A 12,316-nucleotide genomic window follows, 5' to 3' on the forward strand; every position below is an offset into this window, starting at 1 on the left:
GATGGATGCTCGGCTGAGGCAGCTCACATCATTGCTGTCACACTCGTGGGCTGCTTCACGCCGTGTGTTGTTGGCACGGTGTTTGAAAATCAGGGTGGAGCACGCAGGAGGAGGCGACGTGTTTGCATGTGTGCCTCGCTGTTTTCTGTGTCTCGTTGTATGAATTCAGAGTCTAGTGAAAACGGGGATGAATGCTAGTCTTTGCTCTGGCAGTCTCATGGGGGAGAGTACGTTGTCGCTACTTAGCGCGAACCTTGTTTTCAGATCGGATAAACCATTAATTTGAGCTAGGATCAGCCACGCCTGGTAAGTGTCCTTTCCTGATCCTGTGGGATGTTGATATTTATTTTAGAAAACGGCATTCAACACGTCTTACACTCCATGCAGGTGTTTGCGATTGTGTTGTAGGTTGTGACAGACTTAAGAGGACTCTCAATTGCAGCCATTTTGAGGAGCAATGCAGTTTTTGACAGTAGCGGTTGTTGGGACCTGTCACTTGTAATACTATTATGATATGCACACACTTATGTTAAACACTGATGCCAAATGCTGCAAATTGCTTTGGTCTTGTTGTGGGTCAAAGTTGGCCTGCTATTTGCTTGATCCGTTTCTAAATCTGCACAGTCCACACGAAGTTTAGTAATAATTTATGCAGTTTTCTTTCAATGTCAGAAAATGTAGCTATACAGACTGTCCATGATGTCAAAATAGTTCAAAGTTCAACTTTTAGTTTAAGAACAGCAGCTTTGTATTTGTATAAAATATACTGTGTGCTGAGCTGATTTTTACTTGACAATGCTTTTTTTTTTTTTTTCTTTTCTCGTCTGTGCTGAGTTTTTATCAGCAGTTGATTTGAATAAGTACATCTCTGTAGCCAGGCCCCATTCAGTACTGTCAGCACTGGAAACACAGCAGCACCAATTGCGTTTCACTGCAATGGGAAGCTTTAGAAATTACTTTTAGTCCATCAGCAAAACTGCAAAGAGTCACTGATGTTATGGGGTTGTCATCTAATAGTTGTGGAAAATGTGAAGATTTTTGTGAGAAAGGAGCAAATTGTGCCCCCCCCCCCTTTTTTTTTTTCTTTCTTCTTTTTCTGTCAGCAGAGAGTATTGAGACAGAGAGAGAGGCTGTTTGCCTTTGCTATAGTGGATGGCTTACAGTAGCATAGAGGTTCACCTCCCAGACAGCTTGCCCACTGCTAAGCTGACTGGTTATTAACCAATCTGCCAACAACAACTGCCAGCCATCCTACAAATGACTGTTTTCACACGTTGCCAGATATTCTGCTATACTTTACAGAAAGTATTTATGTTGTAGTGAGACTGTAAATAAGTTGTAGAGGCTGATGCTTTGATAGCAATCCACCATTTGTGTGATAGCCACCATAGTTGCTTGCAGAATTAACCTCTGCTCTATATTTATAGTCTTAATAATTTCAGCCAGTAGCTTGTTGGTGTGAGGTGAATTGCCTGGAGGGATTCATACATGGTTTATAACAAACCTCTTTGCTGTTGTATAAATGTAGCAGGCTAACCTGCCTCAATGGTGTTGCTCTCGCCTGCATGTCAAGCGTCTTATTGGCGTAACATTGATCTGTTGTCCTTTACAGCTTCCTCTCTGTTCAGTGTCTATCCCATTCTGTGGGTGTGGATGCTGGGGTGTGTGTGTGCTCTTCCAGAAGATAAAACAGCTGTTTGAGAGCAAGGAGTAGGTTTTTTTCTGTCTTGTGCACTACTTAAATATTTTTGTAGTCACGCATTTGAAGCCATCTGTAGAGATCATGCTTCTCCTAATGAAATCTCCTCTATTAATCTCAGGAGAACTCTGCTATCTTACTACCCATGTAATTTAATAGGTTTAAGTGACTGCTACCAACCCAGTTAACTAAGACAAGCACCTCGTGGGTTGTAGCGGCTGCATGTTGGGAGCCGAGCCAGATGTTCCCCCAGTTGCAATATCAGTTAGTGGTAAAGGTCTTTAGATGGTCTCTGCCTGAGTGATTTATCAAGAACAGCCATTCACAGAAACTTAGCATTTGAGTGTTATTAGAGTGGAGAGGATATCTCCATTGTGTGTCATCAAGCTTGAGATTTCTTTAGTTATCTGATTTTGAAAAGCCTCTATTTAGTCTTGTCAGGAAGCAGTCATCTCCACAGCGTATTTCCTAATTTTATCACTTTGTATGTTAAATTAGCCAAAGTATGTCGACATCTAAATTACTGCCTGTGTGATAAGCCTCTAATATGTGCACATTAGCCGTTAAATATATTATGTTTATTGCTCTGTTGAAACCCAAGTCTTGAAAACATCATATTATATCTGCTTCAGTAGCTAAATGTGTCAGCGTGTAAGTGTTCAGGTCATATGACAGCGTCGTTTTTGATTCTCTTTGCATGGTTATGAGATCTAAAATCACAGACCTGTTCAAAAGACTCCTATGCATAGGTGTACCTCCTCTTCAGTAAAGTAGTTTAGCCTGGTAGCCATTCCCCTTCTGTAATTCAGTGACTTTTGTCCCCCAGGTGTTGACCTGGATTTTTTATGTTTGGTCTGTGCTCTTGTATGATCAAGCTTTGCCAGCCTTCTCCAGCCAAACTTGACTGTTTCTGCTGTATTTTAACACTTCATTATTTCACATGATTCATAATAGTTCTTTTTGTTGTTATGTAAAAAATGCAGTCTGTGATGTTGTTCCCAGGGCATGTGAGGTGGAGTCTAAGAGTAAATGAAGGTGCTCCACATTCCAGCTGTTTGAGATGTTTGCCTTTTAAAAAAAAAAAAGAAAAAAAATGCTGTGGTATTTTTGTTTCTCTCTTTTGTTTCTCTCTTTTTTTTAAAAAAGAATACATTTAAGGGGGCGGGGGGATGATGACGGCGACATAACGTCACAACCAGAGAGCTGTGAATCCAATGTAGCAGTGGGTTCGCGACCGTCAGCTTTGTCAGCATTGCTGCAATATTTTGTGACAAGTTACTAGAACACTATTTCACATGTGACTTTAGACTGTGGTATTTTTGTTTCTCTTCTCTGCATGCCATAGCAGCTTATTCCTTTGTTCAGACACCATGGGATGGGTAGTCAAAAATGTTTGTGCATACCTCGTCTTGTAATATTTGGCTGGCGGCATAAGGTTAAGTCATAGTGTTATGGTGAAGTGTCAGGACTAGATATCTAATTAGTTCGGGGATTTGTCGTCGTCTACGTTGTTTTCTTTGAGTCTTTTTCTTTTCTTTTTTTTGTTGACATTTTTCCTCAGGTATTTTTAAACAATTGTTGCACATTTTAATTGTTTGGATTCAAATTATCAGTCAGGTGGCCCACTTTTTTTTTTTTTTTTTTTTTAAAGTGTGTAGAGACCAGCCTTGGGTTAGCTGCTTAAATGCAGCTTGTGCGCAAATGTTTGTCTGAGATAGATTTGTAGTCAAGACCGCCTAAACCAAGACCAAGACAATACCAAGACCAGAGGGTATCGAGACCAAGACAGGCCGAGTCAAGACAAAATCGAGACGAGACCAAGACCGAGACAAAAAAGTCTTTAAACTGTAGCCAGATGCTGCTTCGTTTACGGGTGTCAGGCATATTTATGTGTTTTTGCGATGCACTCGCACAGCCCTCCTCACCGCTGTCTACTGTCACTCAATAACTGAGAGGACAGACGCGCGCTCCACTTGACTATCACGTCTCTCACCCTCTCTGTTTTTCACATAATGATATTATCCTATATCCTCGCATGTGATTGGCCGCAATATGGAGGGATTGGAGCATAGCTGAGCCACTGTGTGAGAGCTGAGCAGCGAAAGGAAATTGAGGAGCCGGCTTTCGCTCAATGGGAGTTGACTCTTCTGATTCACTACAAATCACTCTCTAAGCACGGCTCTTAGAGCTGATGCTTTTGCGCATGACACATTATCGAACGTTACGTTGTATATCATGGATACTGTTGACTCCAAATCTCCCGACCACTATGTCGATCTGAGACAGCAAGACCAAGACAGCAAGACAAGACTGAGGGATCCAAGACCAAAGTCTTTCGAGACCAAGACCACGTAAAAGTCTCTAGACATCCAACTCTAGTCTGAGAGGTCTCAGAGGTAACAGCCAAGAGGCAAACTCTGGAGCTAAAAAATGAAGCAGAAGCAAAAGTGCAATAAACTGCAGTGCTTCTAATGGCCACTTGAAGCTGCCTCCAGAAGAGAGTTAAGCACACGCATGTTAAAACACCCAACTTAACAGCTTTAAAAAGCATTTTTGCAGCCTGGTTCAAAAATGAGTTTGTCCTCTGTTGACAGTTTACCCTGTTAACTCTGAGTGGGGTAATTTTTTACTGTAACTCCTCTACCAAGGTAGTTATTTAGGAGACTTTTGGAGCATTTTAATGGATTATCTGAGTAACTTTATGGTCTGAGGTGTGATGCAGACTGTTCTGGAAGTGCATTTTACTTATGGTGAGTGAATTTTAGTATTTTGTTTTAGTCCATTATTTTAGTACCAATTTGTGTGTCTGAGCTAATGAATGTAGCTGGCTAGAATAACTGGAGGGCCCCCAATATTTTATTTATTTATTTTTATTAATGAGTAAAAACCCTGATTGGGAAGAATTCATTTCATTTGACTGCTGTTGTTGCATTCTTAACCACAAAAGATGCAGAGTATGTACAGTACACAGTGTTCATTTAGTATGTATGAATTGGTCTCCTAACATCAGATAATCTGTTGGGACTCGTAAGCAAATTGAACACATCTCCCAGTCAGCATCATTAATGTAAAGGGCTCTGTCGTTGTACAGTTCCTGGTCCTGCACAAAGACAAGACAATCACTGGGAGGAAGACGCATTACCATTATTGACTGCCTTTGAGCAGATTTATAGATGCACCCCTGGCTGCGGCTCATACCCCTCCCTTTCCATCGAGGCACAACATTTTGTGCTGAGCCAATTAGCCTGATTGTGCTATTGTGCAAACATTTTTGCTCGATGCTGAAGCCGCAAATGAGTTTTTCAGAGAAGGGAGTCCTACACGTTAATGGATACACACAGCGATGAGACCTGCCAGCAATGCAGAGAGACGTATCAATATGTGGCAGATGACCTGATTTTCACACACAATGGCAGTTGTGAAGGTTGATGCATTTGGTGCCTTTTTTGTGTGGTAGTTATTTTTTTATATGGAGGGAGTGAGGGAGACATTTTTAGCTTCAGTGCCTGCTCGTTAGAATATTTTTGCTGCGCTCTGATAGTGTTTTTGGGCAGCAGCCAGCACGCCGTAAGGCACACACAGTCAGGGGTAAGTAGACATTTGGACTGCTGTCAGGTGGTGACATCAAGGTCCAGAGGTTAGCTGCTGGTCACGTTAGGCTGTGTACTGTTAATCAGTTTCTCTACAACATGAATAAATGAACAAGCAAGCAATACAAAGTAGTACTTTAACAGGTTGGTCAGTCCTTCATCTGACCAACCAGAATTATTTAGCTTTTCTCCTTTTTTCTGCAAACAGAAACACAGTGCATAGGAGGACTCTTTTCCTTGTGGGAATGCAGCTCCTGCATCTAAAATCAGCAATGTGATTTTTTTTTTTTTTTTTTTTCTCTTCATTGTAGCTTCCTGGGGTGTTTCTATTCCTCATCACTTCTGTAGCCAAATAACGGTTTCTTTTACTGCCTGTTTCCCAAGCAGCAAATCTCATGTCTACTTTACATTGTTTCCTGTGTCTGGAAGTCTGCCTTGCTGTAATTTTGTCAGCTTTTTGCAGGTGTTGAAGTAATTTGGCTTAGTTTGTACCTTTTGTTTAGTGCTCTGGCAGAGATTTACTGAGGCTAGTCCCAGTAGATTAAGAGGCTTACTCTGTTGGGTACCTGGTTTGTTAAAGTGCTTTTTCAAGACAATGATGCAGTATAGAAATAGTCTTCATCGTGACATTCTTAACATTTCATTGACATTTATTATTCCTGAAATAAATACTCTAACCCTGACAATAAATTTATTTTCCCACTACCACTGATGGATTTTTTTTTTTTTTTTTAAAAGCATGCCATCAGCCAAGTCAGCTCCTGAGGTGATATCATAACGAGATGATGGGGACAGGAGAGTTTGAGCACAGCCGTTACTCATACTCTCTCTGCCATGTCCTGTTTTTCTTTTCTGTTGGCAACCTGGGAGGAGAATGTGGGTCAGCTCTTGTATGTCAACGGAGAGGCATTCGCTTCAAGAGCAGACAAGAGTTGTGCCATGACGGATTGTGCAGAGAGATAACAGAAGTGGATGAAAATATTTAAAAGTAAACAAATAAAAAAATCGAATGAATGAGCAGTTTATACAATGATTTTTTTGCTTTATTGTTCAGTTTTTTCCATCATCGCTGACAGTGTCTTTGCTAAACTGGTGCAGAACACTCTACATGTTATCTGTCATGCATACCTAATGCTGACTTTCTCTTTTTCTCTCCCCTGCAGATGCAGCATACACTCAGCTGGTGACTGGTCTGCAGGCTCTCCATTTCTTCTCCCCGGAGTCAGCCAGCTTTCGGGGGGCAGATTCCTGCGACCCTCTTCTCTTAATCTGAGTCTCAGTCTGGGCAAAACTAACCTGTCATTGGAGTACACCACCTGACCTAATCTGTGTTGCTTGGATCAGCACAGCTCATCTCCTGACCGAGGAGAGCGCAGCGGCTGCACAGGAATCACCTTCTTCTTTTTTTTCTTTCTTTTTTTTTTTTAAAATAAATAAAATCCGGCTCCGCCCACACTGCCCCGTCACGATGGTGCTGTCACAACGTCAGAGAGATGAACTGTAAGTTTCCAGAACAGCTTTCAGATTTGAAACTTACGGATTTCCGCGCTATGGTTTGTTTGTTGCCATTATGTGATCAGACGCGTTTCATACTCATGTGGCTCTTACTACAGAGCAGGATGTGGTGCTTAGGATTTTCAGGGCAGGTTACCATTTCCATTGGTAACTTGCGCTGCAGACCTAACAAGCTCATGCAGAATCCAGATAAGAAAAAGATATCCTGGGTATGCTGAAATTGCTTTGTAGTCTGCGCTCTTGAACAGCTGCCCAGTACGACCACAACCTGCTCATATTTCGGTGCAGTGATTGCATTTAGCAAAGGGGTTATGGCAGCTCTTTATTCTGATACCTAATCACATGAGTGCAAGTTATAATGCCAAATACCCCGACAAATGGTGTTGGTGTGAGCTGGCTACATTTGAGCTTCATTCGTTCACCTGTCCCAAAGCAAAAGACACTGATATTTTTAAAATGGTTAAAAAAAAAAAAAATCCTGAGACAAATGTCCTTTGTTGTGGTTGTAGACTGTTTACTTCCAGGGAAGGATGTGTATTGACTACAGGATTCAGTTTAAATGGTTAAATTTAGTAAATGTTTCTCCCCTCGGTAACCTGTCAAGATTAATCAATAAATGGTTAAAGGTTTCTAAGCTCCCCTGAGGCCTGAAGCACAAATTTATTGATCGACCACCTCTGCTGCCTACCCCTGCCCGATGTGACCTTAGAAAAGCTTAGACTGCCACCTTTGGCCCACAGTACATACACGGAGATCCAAAGAGTTTGTATATTTGCGTTCTGCTCGCTGTGAGAAGTGATTCCACAGAGAAATCATGCACCCAACATAGCGTCATTGGCAGCGATGTGGCACACAGACAAAGACATGTCTGCTCATGTGCTGAGTAGAATATAGGGAGATGGGAAGAGTGAGAGGAGCTGCAGTCTGGGCTTGGTAATTAGCACCTCAGGCAGGGATAAAATGTTAAGGCAGTGTGAGATGGAAGGTCATGAGCAGGCGTTGAGATCATCTTCCTGAGCTTTAGTTGTGGAAAAAATATCCATATCTGTGCAAGTCAGGAGTGTCTAACTTGCTTTATTGCGCCAAGTGATAGAACCCATTGTAAAATAATATATGATAGAATAGGGCTGTGCGACATGACCAAAATCTCATATCCCGATACAAGACGTCTATTGTCCCGATAACGATATAAATCACAAAAATGTAACCTGACCTGTACCTGGAGTCGAGTGTTTTAACAGATGCATGAAACTATACATTTTTAGACATAAGTTGTAACGGCCGCCATTTTCTTTGAGTATTTATTACACAGCGTGCTGCGGGGAAAAGCCTGTTCTAACGTTTGAGTCTAAGGTTTATTTTTTAGCACCTGACGGCTCTTTTTTGCTTCTCATCCGTAAATACTCTGCATACTCTTTCATGTGATTCAGTTTATTTTGAAAAGTCAACAGGATCTTGAGCTTTATTGTGAAAGGTTTATGTGGAAAAATAAACAAACGGGTGGTTTTACGATGGTTTTACCGTGGTTGTTGCTAACGACAACGCATAAAAACAGGCACTTGCCCGTCCGTAGTGTGGTTATATTAAATATAAGAGAAAGAGAGAACTTTAAGAAATTAATATAGCCACCACAGTGACCATCAAAACGATGAAAAAATATTGCCGTAAACAGTTTATTTTTGCGACACCACGAAACAAAAGATAGCGTAAAATGAAAAGATAGACGTTTTTATATCGTCATCCGATATATATCGTTAGATCAAACAGCCCTATGATAGAACACCATCCACTCAATATTTTTCTCTTAAAGAGTAAATGGGCACATTCTGAAAATTTCCCCTCAGCCATAACCAAGATTTTATAAAAATCATAAATTGTAGGGCCTACCAGAAACACTAGGCCAAACTGGACCCTTTGGCAGGCTAGTTCTAGCTTCCAAGTTACATCTTTGGTGATGGAATTACTATGTTAGAGCCACAGATTTTCCTTTGTCTTTCAATGAGGTGAAGACCTTGTTGATGGCCTGGTTTGTTTTGGGTGTTTGTTTGTTTTGTTTATGTTTGGTTTTTTGTTTTTTTTTCTTCTTTTCTAACCGCCATCTTGCACTGTCATTGAAAAAATGCCTCACTGCATGTGACAAGGCTCTCAGCATTCCTCAGTCTTTCTCTGTGATTAGTGCTGTGGGAGGGGTCCGTTGGTATGGAGAGCTCCATTGGAATGCTAATCTTTCGTGCTATTTGCTATTCAAATTAAGCTGGCAGGACCCCCCCCCAACCAAAACAAAAATCCCTCTTTCTTTTTTTTCCCCTTTCTCTCTGTTGCACAAGTTTCTACCCCCAGTGGTATACAGGAAACCGTTGAGGGACCCCCTGAGTCTCATTCAAGCATCAACGAATCACATTTGTTAGTGATGTTGCTTGGCTCAGATAGTGCTCTCATGCAGTGCCCTTAAGATGTCATTTCCCAGCTGACTTTCTCATTTTGCGAAGCCTGCTTGGAAACCAAATGGCCTGTTTTGAATCCAAACAAGGCGGTAATGGGAACAGTGACCGGCTGATTGTCTGCTCTTCACACTAATTTTTCATTGGGCCCCCTCCTTTCTTTGCCACAGCCCTGTTTAGCATTAGGCACCAACCCAATAAATTTAGTTCCCATAGCATTCAAGCATCTTCTTCCCTCTTTTTCACGGTTGAACTGTTAAAAGTAACCAATCGACTGGGGGGCAGTAAAAGCGCAGCTTTACAGTCTGTTTTCTTGAAGAAATATTTTTGCACATTATTCCTCTTTTTTTTTTAAGAGGAATAATCTTTGTCAGCACCATAGTCAGATGCCGTGATTGCGCAGCATCTTCACAACTTATTTTCTTTGTCTTTTCTTTTTTTTTTTCTTTTTTTTTTGCTGCCACTGAAAAGCCCGTTTGTGTTCCTTTCCAGGGTCAGGAGACTTATCCCCAGCAGCGTGTAGCAAAAATAGATACAGAACACAAACTATCTGCTCCCCTGAAAGACCTCGGAGGCACTTATGTGCAAATGGGCCTTTGCTTTTGAACTCTTTTCTTTATTAAAAAAAAAAAAAAACCAACTCCATGTCTTGGGCAACAAGATGGTGCATGTGATTTTATTTTTTGTTCTTTTTCCACCATGCCCGTGTCTATAAATGTGGTGACATAACAGATGAAATTCAAAGATATGGAGATAACTGCCACAGGCAGTCAGAACTGTGGTATAAAGAGTTCACCGTGGCTCAGTTTGATCATTAACAGGACTTAGATCATGTTTACCTGTCAAGATACTAGTCCTCTAAGTCCCAGTGTTCACCCTCATTCAAATAAACTCAGTTATCCAATGACTCCTGCTTGTGTTTTGGCTTCACTTTGAAAAGCTGAACCACGGACAAAAAAAATATATAGTAGTTTGGATATAATGTAAATGTTCAGCAGCAAGTCTGCTGCTTTTCTGTAATAAAGACAAGGAATTATGAAAGCACATTGCTTTGTTAGATTATGGAAAGCTTTTAAAATGATCCGCTGTTGTAGTGATTTTTAAAAATGGCTCATTTGAGAGTAAAACTTTTTGATAAAACATGGTCTTTATTTTGTAGACTGTGGTAAATGGACTGGTTCTTATACAGCGATTTTTCCATTCTACTTATGCATAGCCAAAAATATTTATCACGATATATATTTTAAAATTTCCGATAACTATATAACTGATGATATAATTGACACAAGACAAAATACTTTACAACTCCACAACTTTATTAGTGCAAAAGAACCCCATCAGTGTATTTTTAACTTAAACAAGCAGCTGTTTTTTTATGTGGGTTAAAGCTATACAAAATTTTAACAGTGGAAATGCAAATTCCTTGCTGACAGTTTAACCAAAAGGCATTTCCAGTGGAAATGGGCCGACATCTCCTGAGCATAACCATGTATAATATCCACAAAACTTAAAAAGTGGTTATACACACACAATACGGTAATATTATGTTGAAGCACAGTACGTATTACTTCGCGAGGCTCCTGACTACAGTAGCTGTAATGCTCCGGCAATCCATCATGCGGTACGGGTTTGTAGCTTAGTCGTACTAAAACATTTTTTGACAGATTTTTGAGCACCGTGTACCACATAAAATCGGTTTGAGGTCAGTAAGCACAACCAGAATTCATACATAAGGTGCACCGGATTATAAGGGGCACTGTCGATTTTTCAGAAAATTAAAGGATTTTAAGTACACCTTATTTTCCAAAAAACACTGTAATAATGACGGCCCGCTAGCATGCACTACCACAAATTGTGCTTTCATGTGTATCTGATGGACAAAAACCAAACCAGTTCAACATCACTGAAGTTGCACCATTTTTACAAACCAATTCTGGTTCATCTGTTTTATTTAACGATCCGCTTTCGCCCTTCTCATTCTCTGCCACCGCCATGCTTTTTCCGCCATGTGCGTATGAAAACAAAGGCACTGCGCATGCACGTTTTACCCATATTCTATTGCGATATTCCCTTTTCTTATCATTGCCTTTTTTCATATAACATGTTTCATTCACCTGTCATTCAAGCACTTTTTTTTCTACATGTAAGCACTTTCTAACATTCACACACATCACGAATGACCACACAGCAGTTAACACATAATGCACCAACACAATCAATGACATCAGCCAGTTATGTAGGTGATGTCATAGGCCTTTCAAAGATTCCCCGCTGAAGATGTGCATGACTAGTCCAGTTGATATTGCTGCCCTTGCTAGTTGTCACCAATGTTTCAGTGTGTTGTCACTTTTTGATTAATCAGTCTGATCTGTATCCTGTTGTTTAATTGTTGAGTAATTTAGTTTCCAGAAACATTCCTGCTTGGCAACTAATTTACTAGGCAGGTAAGGTGATAGGGTTCACGGCAGGTTACCTTTTTACCTTCTGATATCCACCACTGTGCTTGTCATGTCTGGTTTGGTGACAGTCAAAATGCACAGTATGCGTTTCAGATGGAGCCTCGCAAACCAATGGGCAACATCACATGACTACGAATAATTTAGAGGGTGCATATTTAAACATAGCTGTGCAAGCTAAACGAGAGGTTCAGATTGATTGCGTGTCGCTTAAATCAGTTAGCCTTTGCACTTTTTGTCAGTTTTAAGTGTTACTGTACAGATTTGTGGCTTATAAGTCAAAGGTCCTTCCTTTTTCATTAATTGAACTTATTGCATTCGTTCTCCCCAAGTTGGGTCCAGAGAAGTTGTATTTTGCTAGTAGATAAGTGTTGAGCGTGACAGATATTTATTTATTTATTTATTTATTTTTCTCTTTCTTCCTCTCCCCTCCATGGTGGTGATAGTAGTGAGCAGGAGGTTCTCCAGCCTCTCTTTTTGGTTCTCAGGGAACTGAACACAGTTTGGTGCACGGGTGTGTCAATCAGATTTTTGCGCTGGCATGACAGCACTCCTTGTTTTGTGGACCATCATCTCTTATCAATTAAGCTAGTTAAGACAGTTTCAGTTGGTTGA

The 12,316-nt window shown here is 40.7% G+C and overlaps 1 protein-coding gene across 2 annotated transcripts in view; it reads left to right on the top strand.

The window, feature by feature from the left end:
- Positions 1–12,316, top strand: part of LOC146693971 (lissencephaly-1 homolog) — a 38,345-nt gene that overhangs the window by 1,025 nt on the left and 25,004 nt on the right. For both annotated transcript variants that reach the window (XM_085429997.1, XM_085429998.1), the window contains exon 2: positions 6,453–6,789. In XM_085429997.1, the coding sequence (XP_085286123.1) occupies positions 6,758–6,789 (32 nt within the window). In that variant the 5' untranslated portion in view covers positions 6,453–6,757. The remainder of the gene's footprint in view (positions 1–6,452; positions 6,790–12,316) is intronic.

This window comes from Copadichromis virginalis, linkage group LG14 (assembly GCF_057382275.1).
Source record: "Copadichromis virginalis isolate Kocher_CV1m ecotype Utaka linkage group LG14, C_Virginalis_male_GT1.1, whole genome shotgun sequence".
In the NCBI taxonomy this organism is placed as follows: domain Eukaryota; kingdom Metazoa; phylum Chordata; class Actinopteri; order Cichliformes; family Cichlidae; genus Copadichromis; species Copadichromis virginalis.